This window comes from Gracilinanus agilis, chromosome 1 (genome assembly GCF_016433145.1).
Source record: "Gracilinanus agilis isolate LMUSP501 chromosome 1, AgileGrace, whole genome shotgun sequence".
NCBI classification, from domain to species: domain Eukaryota; kingdom Metazoa; phylum Chordata; class Mammalia; order Didelphimorphia; family Didelphidae; genus Gracilinanus; species Gracilinanus agilis.
Genome location: NC_058130.1, coordinates 201,993,744 through 202,019,628, shown reverse-complemented (window position 1 = coordinate 202,019,628; position 25,885 = coordinate 201,993,744). Strand labels below are relative to the sequence as shown.

The following is a 25,885-nucleotide window of genomic DNA, read 5'->3' as shown; positions in this document are numbered from 1 at the left end:
CCCAGGAGTGGGACAATGCAAAGTAGCCCCTCTCCTGCCCACCCTCAACTTCCAGTTCTTCAGACAGAGGTATGAAGGGGAGAGACTTTTCTCCTCTAATATGTGGTTCCAAGGTGAGAGAAATGGGAGTCAGAACAAAATGGCTTTGCTTTGAGGAGAAAATAACCCCTGAAAATAATTCTTCCTCTTCAAATTATCTTGTAATGTCCTATCCTCTGACAGAATATAAGTTCCTTGAGAGTAGGAATGGTTTTGATTTTATCTCTGTTCTTATACCTGGAAATCTCTTGCACGTAGTATAAGCATAATACATGTTTATTGAAGTAGGCCATTATTTTCTGATAGGAAGTATAGTACTTCCTGGGGTGAAGAACAAGAAACCAGTTGTATTTATGGTACCCATTAAAATCTATTCAGTTTTCTTCCACTTCTTTAACAGATGGTATCAGACAGCATGACAGGAAGCAACCCTGTTTCCCCAGCCTCAACTGACTCCCCAGCCTCCAGTGGGGCAGGTGGCATCTCTCCTCAACACCTGGCCCAGGATTCCTCCTTGGATGGGCCTCCTGGTCCCACTGATGTCTCCTCTGTCCCACTGGTTGGACTTGGCTTATCCCATCCTGCTGATCCAGCCAGTAAGGGTCCTAAGTGGGAGAAAAGCCATGCTGAGATTGCTGAACAGGCCAAGCATGTATGTATTTTCAGGCCCACCCCCATCAGTACTTGATGGTTAGCAAATCTCCTTTGGGAATCTTCTCACCACAGTCATAGCCATATCCGTTTGTTGTATTTGCCCATTTCCTTTCTCTTATACTTCTAGGATCCATGTTTTCTCATCCTCACTATCAGCATCTAGCTTTTGCTTTCTGCATTTCCTCTCAGTACTTCTTCCTCCATCTTAATTTCTCTTCTATCATTACATGTCTTCTCCTTTGAGCTAAGTCTTCCTGGGAAATTTTTCTAGGGAAAAGAATAGGCAACAAGGAGGGAAACTTAGTGCAGTGTTTTCAAGAACTTTAGAACAAGGACAGAGTAAGAAAAAGTCTTTATCCTTGTGTCTCTGGGAACATCCTTTTGATATATATATTCACTCATCTCTTAAGTGCATTTCTGTGAAATGTTTATGTTTGGGAGCCATTGGCCTTGATGTTTCTTTATTCTATCAGGAAGCAGAGATAGAAACACGAATTGCAGAGCTTCGCAAAGAAGGCTTCTGGTCACTAAGGCGACTGCCCAAGGTTCCCGAACCAGCCCGACCCAAGGGTCATTGGGACTACCTTTGTGAAGAAATGCAGTGGCTCTCTGCTGACTTTGCTCAGGAACGCCGATGGAAACGGGGTGTGGCTCGTAAGGTAGGCACCCTTTTCCCCCTCGTTTTTCAGACTGAATTCCATGCTCTGATAATATTTAAGTTGAAGAAATCTCTTAAGGCCTAAAGGGAAGGTTGAAAGAAACATGCTAGGATCATACTGCTATTTTGGACAGAAGGGAATGTTCGAGAGGTAAGCTCTAACACCTGTAGGTATTTAGATATATTTTAATCACCAAAATTCTTTTATTTTTACCACTCTCTCCTATGTGGAGGAGGTTGAGGAAACATGGGGGACAAATTTTTACTGTTGATATCAATTTTATATACTTCTTACACCAGGTAGTACGGATGGTAATTCGTCATCATGAGGAGCAGCGGCAGAAGGAAGAACGGGCTAAGCGGGAAGAGCAGGCCAAATTACGAAGAATTGCCTCATCCATTGCCAAGGAAGTGAAGCAGTTCTGGAGCAATGTGGAAAAGGTAGGAGTGTAGAGAAATGGGAATGCTTTTGGACTTGGCCATGTCCTTGGATTGTCAGAAAACTTCTACCTGTGTAATATGGGAGAAAACTATCTTTCTACTCCAATCAATTTCTAAAGCTTTATCAATCTAATCAATAGATATTTATTAAATACCTAGTATGTACTAGGCACTGAAAATGTAACAACAAAAGTGAAACAGTTTCTGGTTTCAAGAAACTTACGTTTTATCAGAGCAAGATGTGAATTTATAGGTATATGCAAAATAAATACAAGATAATTGAGAGTTGAGGTTGGGAATAGATGCAAGTAGCTGTGGGATCAGAAAATGTTTTATTTAGAAGATGGTTTTTTAACTGATTCTTAAAGGAAACCAAGTTCTAAGATTTAGTTGTAAGGGGGCAAGTAGAGGAGAGGCAGAGAGTTGAGAAATAGATTCTAGTATAAGAGCACTATTTGCTTAATATGTAAAAGAGAATAATGTGTGAAGTCTGGAAAGGTTTATTTAGCCAATTTGTAAAGGACTTTAAATACCAAATAGAAGACTTTATAACACCTGAGTTAGCATTAAGTCATCAGAGTTTATTGAGTAGTGGGAAACTGTCATCATACTTGTGCTTTAGGAAAATCACTTTGGCAACTGTGAATTTTAGATTAAAATGAGAAATATGAGGCAGGGAGACTAGAAGATCATTTCAATAATCCAGGACAAAAGATATGACAGACCTAATGAGGGTGGTGACTATGAATGTAGTGAAAAGGCAGATGTAAGGGGAGAAACTAAAAGATTTGTTTTATTTTAACCCTTACCTTCCATTTTGGAGTCAATACTGTGTGTTGGCACCAAGGCAGAAGAGTGGTAAGTGTAGGCAATGGGGGTCAAGTGACTTGCTCAGGGTCACACAGCTGAGAAGTGTCTGAGGTCAGATTTGAACCTAGGACCTTCTGTCTCTAGGCCTGACTCTCATTCCACTGAGCTACCCAGCTGCCCCACTAAAAGATTTATTTTAAGTGAGAGATAATGTGGTGAAAATAAAGAATCAAAAATACATCAAGAGGGGGCAGCTGGGTAGCTCAGTGGATTGAGAGCCAGGCCTAGAGACAGGGAGGTCCTAGGTTCTAATCTGACCTCAGACACTTGACCCCCATTGCCCACACTTACCACTCTTCTGCCTTGGAGCTAATACACAGTATTGACTCCAAGATGGAAGGTAAGGGTTTAAAAAAAAAAATACATCAAGAATAAGAGCTTGAATAACTAGGATGCAGATTTCCCTCAGCAGTAATAGGAAAGTTGTGAAGAAGGGTAGATTTAGTGGGAAAGATGATCATGAGTTCTGTTTGGGCTGTTGATTTTGAGATGCCTACAGGATATCCAGTTAGAGGACCTGCCATAGATGATTAAAGGAAACATTAGGAAGGGATAAAAAGAAACGAGAGAGAATATGTCACAAAAATCTAGAGATGAGAAAGTATACTAGAGAAGCAGGTGATCTATAGTATTAGTACCAGAAGTCAAGAAGGATATAAACTGAAAAAAATGCAGTCATATTTAGCATTGGTAACTTTAGAGAGAGAACTTCATTATTTGAAAGCTATACATTACAAAGGGTTAAGAAAGGAGTTAGAGAAGAGGAAGTAGAAGAAGCAAATATAGATAGCTTTTAAGAGTTTGGCTTGAGGAATATAAGGTGATAGTTTGAGAAGGATGGTTAGGATCCAGAGAAGATTTTTAAGGTTGGAATGGCCTGGATATGTTTGTAGGTAGCATGGAAGATACTAATGGAAAGGAAGAGATTAAAGATTGTCCAGAAGTGGGAAAAGAGAGCAATCTGCCAAAGCAGGCAAAAGGGAATTTGAATGTGAATGAATAAAGTATTTATTAAGCACTTACTATGTGCAAAGCCCTGTGCTAAGCATTGGGATTACAAATAGAAAAACAACACAGTCCCAGGTCTCAGGGAGTTCACCTTCTAATTAGAGAGACTATATTATATATGGAAGGTTTCAGTTGTAAATTAGATGGAAAAATTCCATTGTCTTCAGGGTACAGTAGGAGAGCAGATATTAATGGTTCCTTCTTTGATAACATTTCCACTGACAAAATCATATCGATTTCTGCTGTTGAACTATTTGACAGTGCCAAGAACTTTCTTTTCTGCATCACCATAGGGGTTTCTTCCTAGGATAATAGCTAAGGACCCTAAGCTGGAGGAAGTGCTATTCCAAGGCTCTTAGCTGTCAGGGTCCCCAGTTTTCTCCATTGTAAGATTTAAATCAGTGGTTCCCAAACTTTTTTGGCCTATCGCCCCCTTTCCAGAAAAAATATTACTTAGCCCCATGGAAATTAATTTTTTTGTAAATTTTAATAGCAATTAATAGGAAAGATAAATGCACCTATGGCCATCACTGCGCGCCCCCCCCCCAATTGCTGTAGCACCCACCAGGGAGCGGTAGTGCCCACTTTGGGAATCACTGATTTAAATTAATATCAATAACTCCAAGTATTAATTTTATAAATTTTATTAATAATTACTTGAAGTAGAAGAAATTAAAAAAAGAAATAGAAGCATAAAACCTAATTATCTAACAAAAGTAAGACCATGTGAGTAAATTCTACTGCCTGGCTCAAAGCCAGCTTCAGCAGCCAAGATCAGAAAAAAAAAGAGAAAGAACCAGAGGGGTGGGGTAACCCCAAAACTTTATCCTATGTATGTACACAGTGTGTGTTCCGCATTCAGCATGAGCATGAAAATGAGATACTGATTAAGAGAGTCCTGGGGAGCAAATTCTATCCACACCCATCAGGATCTAAAGTCTCTCCAGGCAGTGGTAGGGGTCTGATTCATCTAGTACATGCTGTCTCCTGTTTCTCCCCCAAGTCTCCCAATACATCTAGACAGGATGGCTTGCCTGTCATTGTGGCAGTTGGATGGCAATTACTTGGGATAAGTGACTGGACTTTTCTCCATAGGCATTACTTTTCTGGATGATAGGTGTGAGGGCTGGGCTGGAATCAGAACCATAGGATCAAGGCCACATACAGAGAGGTTGACTTTGGCAAGAAGGGCCACCTTAATATCAGAGTTCTCCAGTTTCAATTTTGTTATTCATGTAGGTCCTAGCTGGTACTGAGTGGCAAGAGGTAGACAAGTTATGGAGAAAACATAGGCCCTATCTTTAGGGATCATATCATGTAGTAGCTCTGACCCAGATTCCTTCTTACTCGTTTTTCATAGGTGGTGCAGTTCAAACAGCAGTCTCGATTAGAGGAAAAGCGAAAAAAAGCCCTAGACCTTCAACTTGATTTCATTGTGGGCCAAACGGAGAAGTATTCTGATCTGTTGAGCCAGAGCCTCAATCAGCCCCTTGCCCCAACCCCAAGCAAAGCTGGCTCTTCCCCTGGCCTTGGTTCTTCTCACACTGGTTCAGCTGCTTCTAGTCCCCCACCTCCTGTCCTCCCCCAGCTTGATGATGAAGGTGGGTGTTGTTGGATCAACTTACCTTTCTTCCCTTCCCAAAACAACCCAACCCCATGTTTACTTAGTTAGCTTCAAGTCTCTAAACTTGTTTTTCATGTGCCAGATGGGGACTTTCAGCCACAAGAAGAAGAAGAAGATGATGAAGAGACAATTGAGGTTGAGGAGCAACAAGAGGGCAATGATGCAGAGACACAGAGGCGTGAGATTGAACTTCTTCGTCGTGAGGGAGAGCTGCCTTTGGAAGAGCTACTACGTTCTTTGCCCCCCCAGCTGCTGGTTGCACCCTCCAGTCCCACCCAGGTCCCTTCATCAAGTGATGGTGATTCCCAAGAAGTTCTGGAGGAGGATGGTGAAGAAGAGGAACCTTCCCAGGGCATGAAGGTACAAGAAAAAGGGACAGGGTAGAGAAAAAGGGTGAATTTTAGATGTATTGTGGATTTTGGGAACGATTTGAGTCTACGTGTCAAGAGCCTGAAAATAAGATCAGTCAGTGGACTTTGATTTTGAGTAGTGGAGTCTGGGCCTTGTTCTAGAACCTCCTTTGTAATAAGGGGAGTAACTCTGGAGGTTCCTACAGTACTCTGCCGTGGTTTGTTAAATTACCTCTAGAATATTAGGTTCAGTCCTGGTCCCATTTTAGGAATGCTATTGATGAACTATACAGTTCAGAGGAGGGCAGCCAGGATGATGAAGGGATTCAAAGTCATAGAAGGATTGATTCCTATATGGTTGGAGACACTTGAGGGTTTTATCCTGGAAAATAGAAAACTTAAAAGGGGATGTGATAGCTGTCTTCATGTATTTGAAGGACTAGCATTTGAAAGAAGAAATAAACTTTTTCTTTGTAGTCCCTAGGCCAGTGTATAGAAGTTGCAAAGGCAATTTTAGGTTTCATATAAGAAGCAGCTTCCTAGTATTTAGCCTCAGGAGATAGTGGAGGTACTCACTGGAGTTATTTGTTCAGTGGCATGTATGTTCCTGAGAGAATTCATTCTCTGATGAGTTGGAGTTGATGTCCACTGAGATCTCTTCCAACTTAAAACCTGTGATTCTGATTCTGATATCTAAATTTGAAGAAGGTTGGGGTTTGCATTGGAAGTGTTTTGTTGTTAGTATGGGGTGGTTGTCTACAATTCAGCACTTCCACAGGTCTTCCCCCAGGCAATGGGGATGAGACTTGGTAGCTGGTGCTAAAAGTAAAATTCCTTGGTTGCTCTCTTGCCCTGGCTATGCCTGTGGCATCAGTGACTTGTGGGAACAGTAGGACTAGGAGTCATTCTGTGGCATCTGAACTAAAATCTATTTCCTTTGCTCCTAAACTGACTTCCTGACCTTCTTCATTCTCCACTTAGAGGAAGCACCCAACAACTGTCACTCATCGTAACAAGCAGCTATGGCATCCTGATGAAGAAGATGAGGAGTTCAGGGCTGATGAAGATGAAGGTTAGTGCTTCAATTTCTTTTTATTTTTTTTATTTTATTTTGTCTTAATTTAATTTTATTTTGTATTATTAAATATTTTTCCATGGTTCCATGATTCATGTTGCCTCCCACCTCTCTTCTGTCCCCCTCCTGGAGCTGATAAGCAATTTTATTGGGTTATACATGTGTTACCACTTGATACCTATTTGCGTATTATTTATTTTTGTAATAGAGTAATTTTTTAAAACCAAAACCCCAAATCATATACCCATATAAACAATTGCTAAAACTATATGCTTTCTTCTGCATTTCTACTCCCACAGTTCTTTCCCTTGATATGGATAGCATTCTTTCTCATGAGTCCCTCAGGGTTGTCCTGGATCATTTCATTGCTATTAGTACCAAAGTTGAATACATTTCATTGTTCCACAATGTTTTACTTTATGTGTACAATGTTCTCCTAGATCTGCTCATTTTGCTTCCCATCAGTTCATGGAGGTCTTTCCAGTTCATATAGAAATCCTCCATTTCATCATTCCTTATAAGTGCTTCAAATTCTTGTTTTTTTCTTACTTGGGTAGTATATTTGACTTCTCTCCACCACTGACTTTGTTTGCTCCTTTTCCTAGCGGAGGATGAAGAAGATACAATAGCAGCTGAGGAACAACTGGCAGGGGAGGTAGACCATGCCACAGAACTCAGTGAATTGGCCCGAGAAGGTAAGGAAGGGAAGTAGGGACAAGATTCTGTACAAGTTGAAAAGCTTACTTCTTTTGGAAATACAGCACTTTCACAGATCCACCCCAACTGTGGGGCTAGGATTTGGTAGCTGGTGCTGAAAGTAAACCCTTCAGTCCCCTCACCCCTGCCCAGTCTGGATCAATGACTGTAGCATTTGTGGGGCCAAAGAGGCTGAGACAACAAGGACATTAGAGAGGAACATTAGAGAGGAAATAGAAGGCTGATCCCAGTATGTCCTCTAGGAGAACTTTCAGTGGAGGAGCTGCTACAGCAGTATGCAGGGGCCTATGCTTCAGATGCTTCAGTCCCAGGCTCAGGGAGCAGTGAAGATGATGAAGATGAAGACAATGCTACCAGCTCTGAATGTGAACAAGATCAGGAAGAGGAAAGGCATCCCCATGAGGATAGTAGCAGTCAATCTGGTATGTGGGGATTTAAGGAATCATGGATTTTGAGATGGAAAGGACTAGAAGTAGAAGTTGTAGTTGAGGATTAGGTGTGGGGAGATCTGACTCCTGACCCTGTCTACACAGAAGCTGAGGAACCAATTGAGGAGGAAGAAGAAAATGTTTCAGAGGAGGAAGAGGCAAGTGAGAATTCAGACTCGGAGGAATCAGAGTCAGAAGTATCTGAGCAGTCTGAGGAGGCCCAGCCTAGAAACAGAGCAGATGAAGAAGAAGAAGAGGAAGATGATGACTTTGGAGTAGAGTATCTTCTGGCCCAGGATGAAGAAGGGAGTGAAGTCAAGGGAGACAGTGGCCCTGCTGCCCCAGGGCCCCCTCCATCATTGGGCCCTAAGAAGGAAATAACTGATATTGCTGCTGCTGCTGAGAGCCTCCAACCCAAGGGCTATACCCTGGCTACCACCCAGGTACAACTAATTCTATCTTTATCTTCCCTCATCCATGTCTGTCTTTGTCTTCCATGTCTCCCAACCATAATTTGTTCCTATTCCTACTCAAACACTTGCTCTAGTTATTCCTCCAAACCATCCCTTTTCTTTCTTCCTTCTCTACCAGGTGAAGACTCCAATCCCCCTGTTGCTTCGGGGCCAGCTTCGTGAGTACCAACATATTGGGCTGGATTGGCTGGTCACTATGTATGAGAAGAAACTCAATGGCATCCTTGCTGATGAGATGGGGCTAGGGAAGACGATCCAGACAATCTCCCTGCTGGCACACTTGGCCTGCGAGAAGGGTAACCCTGGAAAGAATCTATATCTGGGGACTTTGTCTTGATGCTATAGAGCAGGGGTCGGCAACCTTTTTGGCCGTGAGAGCCATAAATGCCACATTTTTTTAAAATGTAATTTCTTGAGAGCCGTACAGTGCTCACAGTGCGCTCCTGTAACAGCTCCTGAAAAAAAAATTGACTTTATGGCTCCTGCAGAAAGAGCCATACGTTTGCGACCCCTGCTATAGAGGGAAGTTGTTTCCCTTCAGGCCCCACATAATGTCCTTGAGAGCAATCCTTGTGTCATCAAGTGGGAAAGGTGGGAATGGGAAGTTTAAATGTGGGTGATGGGTATTTAAACTATTTAACCAGTAATCTGGTTACCCATCTGACCAAGGAATAAAAACTATAAATACAGGGGTGGGGAGAGTGGGGGGGGGTAAAGGGGGGAGTGAAGTCTGGTGTTTAGAAGCCAAGGCCAATTGCTATGAGACTGATATTTTGAAAGGACAACAGGAACTGGGAAGTTGGACTTTGGACAACAAAATAAGGATAACTGAGGACCTCATTGGGGAAGAGTGAAATATTCTGGGACTTCAGAGCTTCATTGCCTTGTCTCTAATCTCCCTCTTTATTGTTGAATAGGTAATTGGGGGCCCCACTTGATCATTGTCCCCACCAGTGTGATGTTGAACTGGGAGATGGAACTAAAGCGTTGGTGCCCCAGCTTTAAAATTCTTACTTACTATGGAGCTCAAAAAGAAAGGAAGCTCAAGCGGCAGGTTAATAAGATCTTTGCCACTCTTATTTGATCTCCTCTGATTTCTGTGATTCTGTCTTCCTTGATGACCTCGTCTCTTCTTTCTGTACATCTTTTTTTTCTTTTCAAAAATTGTTTTCTTTCTTCCTTCCTACCCTTGATCCCTAGAAGGCCTTTGTTCCTCCCTTCCTAGTATTCCTTCCCTCACCCTCTTATTTCTTATTCATTTCTCTTCTTTTCTGGTCCCACAGGGCTGGACTAAGCCCAATGCCTTCCATGTTTGTATTACATCTTACAAGCTGGTGCTGCAGGACCACCAGGCCTTCCGCCGAAAGAACTGGCGATACCTCATCTTAGATGAGGCACAAAATATCAAGAACTTCAAGTCTCAGCGATGGCAGTCGCTACTTAACTTCAACAGGTGAAGATGGGAAAATTTGGGGGAAGTCTCAGGATTTGGCAAGAACAACCTAACCATCTACTTATTTCTGGGAGGAAGTCCCAAAAAAAACAGGTTGAATCTCCAAGGCCTTACAGTGACCCTCTTGCTCTCTCTTCTGTGCTTTCCTGTAGTCAGCGCCGTCTGCTCTTGACAGGGACACCATTGCAGAATAGCCTCATGGAATTGTGGTCCCTGATGCACTTCCTGATGCCCCACGTCTTCCAGTCCCACCGAGAGTTTAAGGAATGGTTTTCTAATCCCTTGACTGGCATGATTGAAGGCAGTCAGGAGTACAATGAGGGACTAGTCAAACGACTACACAAGGTAAAAGGAAGGAAGAGTAAATTAAAATATGAAGTTGGTGTAGAAAGACCATAATGCTTTGCTCAGGTAGAACAGTCAGTGTTTGTACCATACCAACAAAGTTTAGAGGGGCACATCTCTTTTGTGTGTATTATAAATGATACAGTTTCTTTAGGAAATGGACTTTGTAAGGATGATTGTTTTGGGATGTGTCAGGAAGTTTTTTGTTGGATCCAAACAAAACATAGCAAAATTTTTTAAAGTAGTATACGTTTAGATTTACTTTTTTTTTAATCACAATTAGTGGGGGCAGCTAGATGGTTCTGTGGTTAAAGAGCCAATTCTGGAGATGGAAGGTCCCAAGTTAAAGAGCCAGGTCTGGAGATGAAGGTCCCAGGTTCAAATCTGGTCTCAGATACTTCCTAGCTGTGTGACCCTGGGCAAGTAACTTAACCTTAGTTGCTTAGTGCTTACTGCTTTTCTGCCTTAGAACCAATTCATAGTATTGATTCTAAGACAAGATTTTAGAAATTACAACTAGAGGGTAGAATAAAATATAGTGAAAAAGCAATGAACTTGAAAGAAGTCAAGTTCTGATTTGCCATTTACTTTTATTAACTTCAGACAAGTCATTTGAACTTTTCTGGTCTCAACTTCTTCCATAAAATGAAGGAGTTGAACTAAACAATATCTAGTATTCTTTATACTCTTTTAACATTTTCGTTAAAAATATTCCAGGGTGCTGGAAAGGTTGACCTCAAGGGTTGGGAACATACCCACAGGGCCTCTTAAGTAAAGGAAGAGAGTTACTAACAACCATCGTTCCCACTCCACCTCCACTCCCATTTGGCAGGAGGATTTGGGTTGTAACATAGAGGAGGCAAGATGATCTTAGGTGGAACTCAAAATGAGCCTGTTGGGGTAGCCATGGAATCCAGGTTTTCCCATAGTGGTCTTCAAACTTGTGCTTTGCTTGTTTTGCCCTAGGTCCTTCGCCCCTTCTTACTGCGCCGGGTTAAGGTGGATGTTGAAAAGCAGATGCCTAAAAAATATGAACATGTGATCCGTTGCCGTCTATCAAAGCGGCAGCGCTGTCTTTATGATGACTTCATGGCACAGGCTACGTGAGTCTCTCTCCAAGGTCATAAGCATAGGTGCTAGACTTCCAAGTAATGAGTTTTTGTCCAAGTGGCAACAGAAAGAAATTTCTGGAATCTTACCCATGTTTTTCTCCTTTTCATGACAGTACCAAGGAGACACTCGCCACTGGTCACTTCATGAGTGTCATTAACATCTTAATGCAGTTACGTAAAGTCTGCAACCATCCAAATTTGTTTGATCCACGGCCTGTGACGTCTCCTTTCATCACTCCTGGCATCTGCTTTAGCACTGCTTCACTGGTGCTTCAGGCCACAGACACCCATCCCCTGCAAGTAAGTAACTCCTTCCTGATTTTGTTCTTAGCTATTAATAGTCACTTTACTATGTCCCCAACCCAATACTCAGTTTTCTGAGTGACTGACTTCTGACCCTTGAACTTTTCCTCTCTTCCCATGCTGACTGCTCTACCTCATCTCAGCCTACCAACTTCTAGTTACTTGGTTGACTTTTGACTTCTTCTGTCTTTCTCTGACTCCTCTGATGACAGCGGGTGGACATGGGCCGTTTTGACCTGATTGGACTGGAGGGCCGAGTATCTCGTTATGAGGCTGACACATTTCTGCCCCGGCATCGCCTCTCTCGCCGGGTACTACTGGAGGTGGCCACTGCTCCGGATCCCCCTCCCCGTCCCAAGCCTGTCAAGATGAAAGTTAACAGGTACTAGGGCTAATGGCAAATTAAAAGGGAATTGGGACAGGTAAAGTATTATTCTGATAGGAGATAGAGAATTCTAAAGAGAGACCTAGGAAATAATTATGGGTTGGTTTGTTCTAAGATTTTTTTCTTACTTTACCTGCTTCTTAAGTCTTATCTGGATTTCCTCTTATGTTTTATATATTTGTTTCTTTTTTCCTTTCCTTTATATATGTATTACTTATTTTTTGCTTCATCTTCTCTTTCTGGTTTTTTTCTATGATAGGATGCTGCAGCCAGTGCCAAAGCCAGAAGGCCGGACAGTAGTTGTGGTGAACAGCCCACGGACACCCTTGAGCCCTGCCCCAGCCCGACCTCCTCCAGGCCCTGAGCACTCAGCCCAGCTTACCCCTGGCCCAACCCCTCCAGTGCTGCCAGCCCCACTACTGGTGTCATCCTCATCCCCTGGGGCTCCGCTTAGCCCAACATCCCGGCCCCCTGGCCCAGTCCTGCTACCCCCTCTGCAGCCAAACAGTGGTCCCCTCCCCCAGGGTGAGTTGCAAAGGAGCCAAGGTGTTGGGATAGTTCAGATGTTCTACTTGGGTCTGGGAATAAGTAGGGAGCAAATGGGACTTGAACAAATGGTCAGGGAAAGGGACTAAGGAGTGGTTTGGATGGGATGGAAGGGACCATGGAGGCTTCTGGGACTAGACTAAACCTACAGACTACATACAGTTCTGATAGTCCCCTACTTTGTATCCACAGTGCTGCCACCCCCTCTGGGGGTTCTGGGTGGAACCCCAAGGCCCCCCACCCCAGCCTTGCCCTTGAAGCCATCTCCACCTGCCCCAGTACGCCTGAGCCCCTCTGCTCCACCTGGTTCATCCAGCCTGTTAAAGCCCCTGACGGTGCCACCTGGCTATGCCTTCCCAGCTGCAGCTCCTCCAACCCCGGGCCCTCAGCGCCTCATCCTCTCCCCTGACATGCAAGCACGCCTGCCCTGTGAGTCTTGCACAGTTTGGAATGACTCAGGGATGGGGGAGGAGGTGAGGGAAAGGACTGCAGAGGGAAGGTATTCAGTCCCAGTGAGAGGAAGAACTTGAATTCTGGAAAGGGAGAAATGGGTGTCAGGGAGGGAGATTGGAATTTGTTAGGATGGGGTGAGTATTTAGTGGGTTGGTGTCAAAAAATAACATAGGACCTCAAGGGAGGACCCAGAACGTACAGAATCTCTGTTTTGGATCAAGGGGATGTGGCTAGTATAGAGGGCCAACAAGCAATAAGCTTCTTTTTTCTCTTGTCTCACAGCTGGTGAGGTGGTGAGCATTGGGCAGTTGGCCTCCTTAGCACAGCGGCCAGTGGCCAGTACAGGGGGCAGTAAACCCCTCACCTTCCAGATCCAGGGCAACAAATTGACTTTGACTGGTGCCCAGGTGCGCCAACTTGCTGTGGGGCAGCCCCGCCCGCTGCAAAGTAGGTAAAACCCACCCCCTGTCCTGCCCTGCCCTCTGCCTTCTTTTCCTCACCTTGTCTCTGCTTTTCTTCCTTTTTGAATTTCAACCTCATTGTGTCTTCTTCCACATAGTAGGCAGCCTAGGGTGGGTGGCACTGAGGGGAACAGATTTTTGTGAGGCCTTAATAAAAGAAGGAAGAAAGAGGTTCTTGATATGGGGATGTATTCCTCTTTCTCTATTTTTTCTCTTATTCTTACTCTCACCCCTGCCTTCCCCAGTTGACAGCTGCCTCCCTCCCCCATTTTTCTCTCGCTCTTTCTTTTCTCTCCTATCTCTCTCCTTCCCTTTATTCTCCCCATCTCCTCTTTTTTCCCCCTTTCTCTCTCTATTCCCTCCTCTTTACCTCTCTCTCTTTCCCTATTTTTCTCTTTTCTCTTTCTTTCTCTCTTTACCTAACTCAGGGAACGTGGTGCACCTGGTGTCAGCAGGGGGGCAGCACCAAATCATCAGCCAGCCTGCCCATGTGGCTCTCATCCAGGCAGTGGCCCCGACCCCTGGCCCTACCCCTGTCTCTGTGCTGCCTTCTTCGACCCCCAGCACCACCCCTGCCCCTACTGGTCTCAGCCTCCCGCTTGCTGCCAACCAGGGTGAGGCTCTTAGCTTCATCTTCATCCCCATGCCAGCCTTGGTCCCTGCAGGTATCCCTTAGGCTTTTGTCTGACCAATTCCCAATCCTGAGTTTGTCCATCCCATATAGCTTTCCCATAATGCTGCTTCCCCTTGCAGTAGCTCTGATGTCTTATCATCAGTTCTTTCATTCAGCACTCTGTACATTTTCTGGTTTCTTCTCAATATGGCTTCCTCTTACAGTGCCCCCAGCCATGGTGAACAGCTCAGGAGTGGTGAAGATTGTAGTTCGACAGGCCCCTAGAGATGGATTGGGTCCTTCACCCCAGCTGGCCCCACCACCCCGGCCTTCCAGCTCTGGACTTCCAGCACTACTGACCCCAAGACCTGCACTTCCCTCTGGCCGGCTACCTACCCCTACACTAGGCCCTGCCCGTGGTCCTCTGCCCACACTGGTCAGGCCCCTGCTCAGGCTATTGCATAGTCCCCCACCAGAGACAACTGGTAAGTTTCAAAAGCCAGAATACCTAGAATCTTAGCTGAGATACAACTGAGTGCAGAAAAAGTACAAGGGTAGCAGGACATAAAGGGTATATGCTATATTAAAAAGTACCATAATGAGTAAATTTATTGAATCTCATTAGTTGTTTAAAAACAGTTCATATTTGCACAGCACCTTAAGGTTAATAATATGTTTTTCCTCACAACAGCTTTATGAGGTATGTAGTGCAACTATTCTAATTTCACAGATGAAGAAATTAGAGAAGTTAAAGGACTTGCCCAGGGTCACACAGAGTTAAGTGTTAAGGTCTACAATTGAACCCAGATCCTATTTCCAGCTCTGTAGTCTTACATTACACCAAACCAGTTCTTCTGTCAGTTGGTCAAATTTCGGGATGCATTGGGGATCTTTTAACAAGCCAAGCCCCTCAAATAGTGATTAAACTCACCTTGGAGCTCTTAAACAGAATCTCCTTGGAATGAGGGGTCTCTTGGTTTTAAACCTGTCTTATCCTGATCCCATGATATTTGGCTAGAATCTTGGGAATTAAGAACATCGAGCAACGTTTTGGGAGAACAGTCTGGCAAAATGAGTTGGAAGAAAAGTGGACTAGGAGAGATCCTACATTTGGGCAAATCATTAGCCCTCTTGTGGGGCAGGAGGGAGAGGATAACAATAAATAGATTGAATTAGGTAGCCTTAAAACTCATCTAATTCTAACATTCTATGATTTTAATTATAATGGATTTCTGATATACCTGTAATATGGAAGGGCAGGATTACTGAATCCTTTCTGGAAAGCAGATAGTTAAGATGCTATTTAGAAAAATCGGGACTGGAAAAGGTTGAGTAAGAGAAATAGACTTCTAGACTAAATCTTCTGCTTTTTCTCCACAGCCTCAGTTCCTGGCTCTGCTCCTGTCCCCATCTCTTCATCACCCCTTTCAGTCTCAACTTCACTTCCTGGCTCAAGCTCATCTCCTCTCTCTAGTCCCATCTTGTCTCCACTTCCCATCCCAGTCTCATCTTCACTTACTGGTCCTGGCTCATCTCCCATCCCCATTTCAGGTTCCACTTCACTCCCTATTTCAATTTCAACTCCACTTCCCAACCCTAACTCATCTCCACTCCCTGTCTTAGCTCCACTTCCTGTTTCAGTGTCAACCCCATCTCTCTTGCCTCCTGTGGCTTCTGCTGTCTCAACATCTGCTTCAGCCCAGTCACCATTAGGAGTTGCTTCATCAGCTCCAGCCTTGACACTGGGCCTAAGTACAACTCCTTCACCTGCAGCAGCCCAGGCTCCAGTCCACCCTCTAACTCTGACATCAGCTTCTACAAATGTACAAAGTCCTAACCTGACTGGAGCTTCAGCACCGGCACCAGTCCTGGTTCCTGCTTCAGCTTTGGCCTCCCCTGTTCCAACAATATCAGCCCCATCTTCAACTCAGGCTCCCATCCTGACTCCATCATCTACAGCACCTCAGGCTCTGACTTCTTCACTGACTCCAGGGCCAGTTCCACCAACGGCAATCCTGGCTTCATCTCCACTTCCATCACCAGTTCCCATTCCAGTCCTGGCTCCATCACCAGGCCCTACTCCTGTTTTGGTTCCATCACCGACTCCGGTTCCAGTCTTAGCTCCATCATCAGTTCCAGTATCCACCTTTGCTTCGACTTCTTCATTGGTGCCAGCCCCAACTCCAGTCCTGGCCCCATCATCAACTCAGACTCTGGTACCAGCTATAGTCCCAACACCTTCAATAGGTCCACCTTCTACCCAGACACTAACCCTAGCTCCAGCTTTAGCACCACCACTTAGCTCTTCTGCTCAGACACTCTCTCTGGGTCCAGTGCCCCCTCTGGCTCCTTCTCCAGCTCAGACCCTCTCATTGGCTCCAGTATCTCCCCTGGGTCCAACTCCAGTTCAGACCCTCTCACTGGCTCCTACAACACCACTGGGTCCATCTCCAGCTCAGACACTTTCATTGGCTCCTGCAACTCCTTTGGGTCCATCTCCAGCTCAGACGCTTGCTTTGGCTCCAACTTCCCCCTTGGGTCCGACTCAGACTCTTTCTCTGGCCCCAATACCTTCATTGGGTCCGGCTCAGGCACTCTCTATGGCACCTACACCAGCTTTGGGTCCATCTCCAGCTCAGACTCTATCTCTGGCTCCAGCTTCCCCCTTGGGATCACCTCCAACTCATGCACTGACTTTGGCTCCCGCTCAGACACTGAACCTGACCCCAGCCCCAGTTCAAGTGCCCTCTCTGGGCCCAACTCCAGCACAGACACTGACCCTGGCTCCAGCACAGACAATATCTTCGGCCCCTCTACCATCTTCCCTCCTGGCTCCAGCTTCAGGCCCAGCTCCCTCACAAGTTACCATGGTTTCTCGATTACCTGCTCCCAAGGATGAGCCTGAAACTCTGACTCTGCGTTCAGGCCCCCCTAGCCCTCCCCTTCCGGCTACCTCGTTCTGTGGAGTCCGGCCCCGACGCCAGCCACCTCCACCACCCCGTTCCCCCTTCTATCTGGTAAGTCTTTTAATTCCACAGGAGGATTAGTTTGAAGTGAGATAGTGTCTCATTTTTAAGTCTTTTGACAGAAAGGCAGAGAGAATTACTTACATGAACAGACATCAATTATTTGACCTTCTAAGAAAAGTGATAGTTTTAGGGAATTTTTTACTGTCTATTCCTAGAGACTTTTTTAAGGAAAGAATGGATAACCATCTCTTTTCTGTCTGATTATTCCATATCATGAAATTGGTGAGGCATTGACTAGAGCCCAACAACCTAATAGATCAGTCATGGTATTTGACACTATAAATGTATTAAAATTCTATGGGATTTTCATGCCCCACATATGTCCAATTGAATGGAATCAGTAGTTCCTGATAGATCCAGATCTCGTAGTGAGATGTTCTTCTTCCTACCCCACCATTCCCCAATCCTTTACTCTGTACCTTATTTATTTCCCTTGCTGCCTGGAGTTGTCACATTATCAAAAGCTGCCAAACTGCCATCTGCCTTTCCTGACCCAGACTATCTGAACTCCCACCCCCTTACTCCCACCCTTAGAGAATTTTGAAAGGAAAGTAAATGGAGGCTCAGGTTTGGCAGCTGGCACATCAAAGGTAACATGGAACCTGAATTTTGTTGGCATGCAGACAGCTAGCCTTCTGCTACTATATCTCCTTCCTTCTTCCTATTTCCCTCAAGTTCCTGAACTTGAAAGCAGGAGAAACTGTAGAACCTTGGAGTGTCATTTTGACAAAATTGCTGACTTTTACTTTTTTCTTTCCCCATCCCATCTCCTCATTGTCCATTCCTTTCTTACTCCTATTGTCTTTAAATTATTTGACCAGAAGAAGCCACATTCTGGGTTAAAACACTGGAGGAGTTGGAGAGGATGGGAATTAGAAAATTAGATCGAATGTGGTAAAATAAGATTAAAAGAGATTAGATTGCTCCTTCTCTCCCTTCACATTAAACAAACACTATCCTTTTGCCTGAAGACAAGAAACTGGGATGGGAATTTCATCAATCCAGAAGCATGAGTAAAGATTATGAAAGGCTCATATTCTTTCCTTAGATTTTATAACCTGGATTTGTGTCTTAACTACCTTCCCTTTCCCTCAATTTTAGTCTTATTTTGCAAATGAATCCTATACAAAGATAGCTAAAGAAGTGTTGGTTCTACTGAGAAGAGAATCAGCCCATCCAGAGATATTCCTCAAGGGCTATGTCTTATACCTCTTCTCAGGAAATCCTTTTCAAAGCATCCCTTTCTAGGATGTGTCTTGGAAGAGGTGTTATTTGGGAAATGTCTCTTTTTTTTTTTTTAATATTACCTCTTTGTTTTGACTTCTATATGTATTTCCTCTGTATTCTAGTGAAATTATACTCTTCAATAGAACTACATTTAGCATATTAGCAAAGTTTATTTGTATAAAATAAGAAGGCTTACCACAAAGGGTCAGAGGGGTTTGAAGGTCTGTAGGTACTTATTAGCTTCTCTACACTTATCCCATCCCTAGGACACTTTGGAGGAAAAACGGAAGCGACAACGGGCAGAACGCCTAGAACGGCTCTTTCAACTAAGTGAGGCCCATGGAGCATTGGCACCTGTATATGGGACTGAGGTGCTACAGTTCTGTTCCTTGCACCAACCCCTGGCTAGCCCAGTTGGACCCCCTGTCCCTGGCCCCAGCCATCCTGCCTTTTGGACTTTTACTGAGGCTGCCCACCAGGCTGTGTTGTTTCCCCAGCAGCGGCTTGACCAACTGGCAGAAATCATTGAGAGGTTGGCAAGATTTGCTGCTAGCATATGAAGGGAAAAGTCAGTGGTGTGGGGTTGAGGAAGTTTTATGTAATGATGTTATGATTTGTCTGGATTAGGGGAAAGTAAGATGAAGGGAGTCCTAGAATTTCCAGTTCCCTGCCTCTTCACATTGTCTCTCCTTCACAGGTTCATCTTTGTCATGCCTCCTGTGGAGGCTCCAGCCCCATCCCTGCATGCCTGCCACCCACCTCCTTGGTTGGCTCCACGCCATGCAGCCTTCAAGGAGCACTTGGCTTGTGAACTTTGGCCCCGGGCTCGGCCGCTACACCGTATAGTCTGTAACATGCGAACCCAGTTCCCTGACCTTCGGCTTATACAATATGACTGTGGTAAGTTCTTTTAGTAGGATGAGTATACTAAAAACAAGTCATGCTAACTCTTCATTTCCTTACCTCCTGGACAATATACAGCATTCTGTGTGACATGGTACGTCTGAATTTTCCATTAGGTATTTCACTTGTATTATGGACAGGATAAAGAAATGTGAGCTAGCTGGATGATACCTGGATTGATTCCTAAGTGATCACAGAATTCTTAAATTTTTTTGAATAAATGATTGATGTCAATTGTAGAAGACAGTTGTTAGTTGTATGCCTTGAGGCCATATTGAATCGAATGAAAATATGAATAGAAGTTATGCTTATCGTATTTTTGAGTGACATGAAACTGGAAGAGACAGCTGACAGATCAAATGACCATAGTGGGGTTCGGAAAGATGAGGAAAAAAGATATTTAGGAATGAATAGTATAAAACCCTGTGCTTTAAATTTAAACAAGTCAGCCACATGAGTAAATGGTGGAAGTTGATAGCAGTTAATATGAAAATAGGAAAATGTTAATAGTTAGCAGTTAATGTGGAAAAGATCTGAGGATTTTAAATTGCCCAGAAGCTCAACATCTTTTAACAGTATGATGTGGATTTCAGTAAAATGAGTGCAGTTATGAAAGGTATAGTACCCAAACCAGGTGAGACAATAGTTGTATTATATTCTGCATCAGACCACACCAGAATTATTTTGAAGAATTTTAAAAAGAGTTTTAAAAAACTGAAACATTCTGATCAGGTCAACTCATCAGTATGCAGAACAATTGAATGAACCAAAAACATTGATTCTTGAAAAGAAAAAACTTGGGTATGCAATTGTTAATTATCACATATTTGAAGGGAAATTATATGGTGAGGGATCAACTGGTGGAAGTTAGGACACAAATCAGCCCAATCGGAAGTAATAACTTTTCTAATAATTAAAGTTGATTAAAAAATGGATTTTGCATCAGCGAGGTGGCAGAGTGGATGAGAGCCAAACCTAAAGTCAGGAGGATCTAGGTTCAAATATGACCTTGGATACTTCTCAGCTGTGTGACTGAGCAAGTCACTTAACCCCAATCGCCTAGCCCTTTACTGCTCTTCTGTCTTAAGAGTTGTTGCTAAGACTGAAAGAGTGAAAAAACAACGTATTGGGTTGCCTTGTAAAAACCCTATTGCTAAATGTATTACAAGAACTATATTTGTGAAATATTTTTCATTAAAAGGGATTTTAACTTAAACATTAGTCAAAGAAGAAAATAAGTTGAAATAACAAGCCTGTCGTATGCAAATATGCATTAAATTTAGCATGATAGTAACAAACTGCCCTGCTTGTCTGTCCCTTCTGAGTTTCCTTTTATTTTCATGTGTATATTTTTTAGTGGTTCAGAGATGCTATTTTCTTTTTCAGATCACTTTCATTACTCCCCAACTCCATCTCCCCACCCCCCAAATGCCTGCCTTAAAATCACACATCAACACATGGTGGAAGATTTTTTGGTCTCTAACCCCCTGACATTTTGTGACATCCCCTATCTCCTAATGAGCCTTTTGAGTAAAGTTAAAACTAGAGTGATAGTAGTATAATGCTCAGGGAAGGAGCAGCTTGGGTGAAGGAGTTCTTGCAGAGAGGAGGGTATGGCACTCTGCCATTTGTGGACAATTTTTTATCTCTCTTTGGGGAAATGATGGTAGAGAGGGAAGACTTTACCTCCAAAGCCTGATTGGTGACCTAAATCCACTATACTTTAAACAACAGTTTTATTGCTCTCTTAGAATCTCCCACCCCCAACACCTGTTCACTGTGCTCCTGCTCTCATGTTTCCTCAGGAAAGCTGCAGACACTTGCAGTGTTGCTAAGGCGGCTCAAGGCTGGGGCACACCGGGTGCTCATCTTCACCCAGATGACTCGAATGTTGGACGTGTTGGAGCAGTTCCTTACCTACCATGGCCACCTCTACCTACGGCTGGATGGTTCCACACGTGTTGAACAAAGACAGGTGACCCAGGGGTCCCTGTCATCCATTAGCCCAGAAGTGCTTTGCATCTTAAATTCCTTTTGATCCTAAAGCCCCTTGTTTCTCCTAGGTCTTTTTGGCCTTCTTCCCTGCCTCCCAACTCCTCCCTTCCTAAACCCTTTGACTCCCAGAAAAGGCAGGATCCTGCCTCCCCACTGCTTGTCTTATGGGCACTGGCTCTACCTCTTGATTCTGATTCTATACCCTTTTCCCTAGGCTTTGATGGAGCGGTTCAATGCAGACAAAAGAATTTTTTGCTTCATACTGTCAACACGGAGTGGGGGTGTGGGTGTGAACCTGACTGGGGCAGACACAGTCATCTTCTATGACAGTGATTGGAACCCCACCATGGATGCACAAGCCCAGGACCGCTGCCACCGCATTGGCCAGACCAGAGATGTGCATATCTACAGGTATGTCTCCTGAGCATCCATAGTCCAGTTTATGAACTGTCCCATCCCTGGCTAGGCAAGCTTCTTACTCTCTGTGACTCACTTATGGACATAATTCTTTCCCAAACCTCAGGCTTATCAGTGAACGAACTGTGGAGGAGAACATCCTAAAGAAGGCCAATCAAAAGCGAATGCTGGGGGATATGGCCATAGAGGGTGGCAATTTCACCACAGCCTATTTTAAACAGGTATTGAGACCTTCTACCCCAGTGTAATAAATCTCCTGTACACTATAATAGCTTCTTTATGCCTTCAAGGCATCAGAGATTAATCTTTTAGGTCTCCAAACTCTTTCCAACCAAAATGTTCCAGTTGATGGAACCCTAACACATTTCCTACTTTTAGGACCTTCACCTTCACAGACTTATTCATTGATCCTGGCCCTTCTCCTTTCTCACCAATAGCAGACAATTCGTGAGTTATTTGATATGCCCTTGGAAGAGCCAGCTGTCCCTGTCCCGCCTGTGCCTTCTGCCCCTGAGGAAGAGGAAGAAGCTGTGGCCAACAAGCAGACCCACATTTTGGAACAGGTGAAAGAGAGATAGCAGCACATCAAGCTGGGGCTTTGTCCCTATCAAACTTGTAGACATGTTGAAATAGAGCTATTAACACTGCTTCCCAAGCACTAGTCAACTCTTGTTTTTAAAATAGCCTTTTATAGATTCTTCATAATTCACTTTGTGAATTATTTTAAGCTACCATGCCCTATCATTTTGTCCGTGTGAGATTAAGGAACTTGAGGGAAACATTTTAGACCCTTAATGCTTTCCAAATCCAAAAAGAAATTTATTAAGTAGTGTTTTTTTGAAGTTTATCTGCTAGCCAGAAAGAAATATAAAACAATCTGAATTAGTTTGTTCTAGTTTGGCGAGTTCCTGTGGATCAAATTTCTGACTCCTTTGCAAAGAACAAAACTATACTGGTAACTTTGGGAATCTAAAAGGTATTTTGGAAGCTTTATTATTGGTTTGGATTAGAATTAGTTTTGTTCCAGCAAGTATGGACTGTGGATTTACAATAAGCTGAATAGTTAGTTCCTTTTGAATATGGAATTGAAAGTGAGAGAGTGGTGGTTGGTGAAAGCTTCTTCTTCTTCTTCTTCTTCTTTTTTTTTTTAGGCATAAGGTTCTTTAAGGTTCTGACAACTACATCCCTTTCCACTTTCTAGGCACTATGCCGGGCAGAGGATGAAGAAGATATCCGTGCAGCCACCCAAGCCAAGGCAGAGCAGGTGGCAGAGCTTGCAGAGTTCAATGAGAATGAAGGTTTTCCCACTGGAGAGGGAGAGGAGAGTGGTCGGCCTGGGGCTGAAGATGAAGAGGTATCCAGAGCTGAGCAAGAGATTGCTGCCCTTGTGGAACAGGTCAGTCTCTGCATCCCATCTATTTCTTCCACTTGCTTCATCTTCTTAGTGCTTATTTATAATCTACTATCATCTTATTCCTTACCTTCACGTTGCCCTCCCCAATCACTCTTTAATTCACTTTCTCTTCTCTTTGGTTTCTCCCTGAAATGCAGACTTGCTAGTTTCAGTTATTTGAGTCTCCTTCATCTCAATCTGTTTTATTTCCTTTGTTCCTCATTCTCTCTTCCTTTCTTTCTGTTCCTTCTACTTCCTTAAGATAAGGGTGAGGGCAGGGAACCAAGTTCCCTGTGTTCATGTCTGTCTCTCCCTTCAAGCTGACACCTATTGAGCGCTATGCTATGAACTTTTTGGAGGCATCGCTGGAGGATGTGAGCCGTGAGGAGTTGAAGCAGGCAGAAGTAAGTATCTACCTTGGCCTGGGCTGGATATTTAGACCTTGGCTTTCCTATACTACTGAATCACATTTCTAAACACCCTCCTTACCTTATTATTTTTGTTTTTGGCAGGAACAAGTAGAGGCTGCACGAAAAGACCTAGACCAAGCTAAGGAAGAAGTATTTCGTCTACCCCGTGAGGAGGAAGTTGGGACAGGAGCTGGAGATGAAATGGCCTGTGGGACTGGTGGAGGCAGCCATCGCCGTAGTAAGAAAGCCAAGGCCCCTGAGCGTCCAGGAACCCGGGTCAGTGAAAGGCTTCGTGGAGCCCGGCCTGAGACTCCAGTGGCAAATTCTGCTGCTACCCCACCTGCTCATCACACTCGTAGTAATTCCACTGCTCCTCGTCATAGTCGAAGCCCTGCCAATGAGAGAGCCCCACGGGCTACCTCACGACCCCGGATCATTTCAGTTCCAGCTCCTGTCTCCACATCATCTCCTGCCACTCCCCCAGTACCCCTTAGTACCCTGCCAGTTTCCACTTCTCCACCAATCCCCAACCTACCACTAACCTTGAGACCTGAGATAGAATCATCAACCCAGTTGGAGCCACTCCCTCAGTCACTGGAGCCTAAGTATGAGGAGGCAGTAGTGGCTGGCCCCAAGACCCCTCCACTTACCCCTCCCCCTACAAAAGACCTGCCATCAAGTACCACTGAACTCCCTATACCAGAAGAGAGTCTTTTCCCTAGTGTACTTGCCCCAAGCCCAACCCCTAAGGCAGAGGTTGTTTCCAATGGCCATGAGCTGGAGTCTCCAGAGTGTGTTGAGGAGACCACACCAATACCACCTAGTGATGAAGAGTTAACTCTAGCTCTAAGTGAGGACAATGACCTTGGGTCCCCATTTCCTAGAGTCCCTGAAGAGCTTTTCCAGGAACTACCAGATATTCAACAGCCAGTGGAGGTTCGAATCCCATTACCTAGCCCTGAGAAGCTCCAAGGTCCTGCTCCATCAGAGGTAACGGGTCCATCGGCTTCTTCTTCAGCCGCTTCTTCTCCCGAGAGTCCTTCGCCAGCTCGTCCTCCAAGACGGCGCACCAGTGCTGATGTGGAAATTCGGGGACAAGGGACAGGACGGACTGGGCAGCCCCCAGGTCCCAAGGTACTGAGAAAGCTGCCTGGTAGGCTGGTCACAGTGGTGGAGGAAAAGGAGCTTGTGCGAAGGCGACGACAGCAGCGTCCAGCTTCAACACCGCCAGCAACAGGGGCCTCAGAGATTGGGGTCAGCCCTGGAAGCTCTTCAACCCGGAGCAACTCTGAGCCCGAGTCTTCCCCTCCTCTGGGAGGCTCCTGTGATTCTCTGTCCCTTTCTACTCTGCCTCCCCAAGCTCGGCGACCTTTGCCTGCTCGCCGCCGCATTGACCTGAGCAGTTCTGGTGGGGACAGCCCAGAGAACGGAGAGCAAGGACAGCTAGTCACAGGTCTACCTGTCTTGAAGCGCAAACGTGGCCGACCACCTAAGAACAGGTCCCCTGGGGATGCAGGGCGTGAGCTACATGAGTTGCTCCAACCTGTACCTAAGGACAAGGCCAATGGAGCTGAGTTAGTGGCATCACCTGTGGAAAAACGAAGGCGGGGGCGGCCCCCCAAGGCAAAAGAACCACCTACCCCAGGAGCCCTACCCACTCAGGGAGGTGGTGGCACTGAGAGCCGGACACCGCCACCCCCCTTGCCATCTCCACCTCCCCCTTCCCTTCCTCTTCCCCTTCCCCTTTCCCCTCCTCCTCCCCCTTCTCCTCCTCCTGTCCCTGCCTGTCCTACAGCTGTCTCACCTTCCCCACCCAAACGGAAAAGGGGCCGACCCCCCAAAAACCCTCCATCGCCCCGGCCTAGCCAGCCACCAGCTTTTGAGCATGACAGTTCCTTAGGTCTTGAAGCTGGTGGAGGGGGGAAACAACAGCAGAAGCCTTCTGTTGAAAGTGAGGGTAGCTCCTCTGATGAGGATGGGGGTCGTCCTCTTACTCGCCTAGCTCGCCTCCGTTTAGAAGCAGAGGGACCCCGGGTTCGGAAGGCAGAGGGATCTGTGGCAGCCATCCCTAACAGAGATGATACAGAGTCAGCAGAAAGTGGCACTGGTGGCACTGATTCAACAACACCCCCTGTACCACTGCTCCCAGTTCCTCGTTCAACCCGACTACGTCCGGGCTCCCTAGTCCCCCCACTGGAGAGTGAGAAGGTGCCCCGAAAACGGTCAGGGATGCCAGCCATTGGTGGCCCTGTCCCAGCCAAGAGGAGGTACCCACGACCTCGAAGCCCTTTGGGGGCTGAGATGTCAACAGAGGAGTCAGAGGCTGAGGCCTCAGGCGAGGAAGAAGCTGAGAGTGATGGTGTCCCACGCCGTCGGCCTCTGTCCCGACGTCCAGTTGTGGCCACCTCTGGGGACCAACGTGTCCTGCGAAGCAGTGCCCCTATGAATACAGTTGGCCCTTCCCTCAGCCACAGAGGCCGAAAGGCTAAGACGTGACCAGGCC

At 45.1% G+C, this 25,885-nt stretch overlaps 1 protein-coding gene across 1 annotated transcript; it reads left to right on the top strand.

Annotated features, from left to right (window-relative positions):
- LOC123233599 (Snf2 related CREBBP activator protein) lies at window positions 1-25,885 on the top strand. Its single transcript, XM_044659667.1, has 33 exons — window positions 1-69; window positions 440-691; window positions 1,167-1,352; window positions 1,652-1,792; window positions 5,031-5,271; window positions 5,377-5,654; window positions 6,632-6,716; window positions 7,325-7,414; window positions 7,679-7,858; window positions 7,970-8,307; window positions 8,456-8,633; window positions 9,255-9,391; window positions 9,621-9,790; window positions 9,943-10,135; window positions 11,102-11,238; window positions 11,361-11,547; window positions 11,763-11,932; window positions 12,195-12,460; window positions 12,674-12,910; window positions 13,217-13,381; window positions 13,824-14,009; window positions 14,233-14,493; window positions 15,389-16,311; window positions 16,402-17,025; window positions 18,531-18,796; window positions 18,962-19,164; window positions 20,973-21,142; window positions 21,377-21,573; window positions 21,686-21,800; window positions 22,017-22,142; window positions 22,781-22,975; window positions 23,293-23,376; window positions 23,485-25,885. Exons 1-33 carry the CDS (start codon window positions 16-18, stop codon window positions 25,876-25,878), a joined length of 9,429 nt encoding a protein of 3,142 aa, XP_044515602.1. The 5' UTR covers window positions 1-15; the 3' UTR covers window positions 25,879-25,885.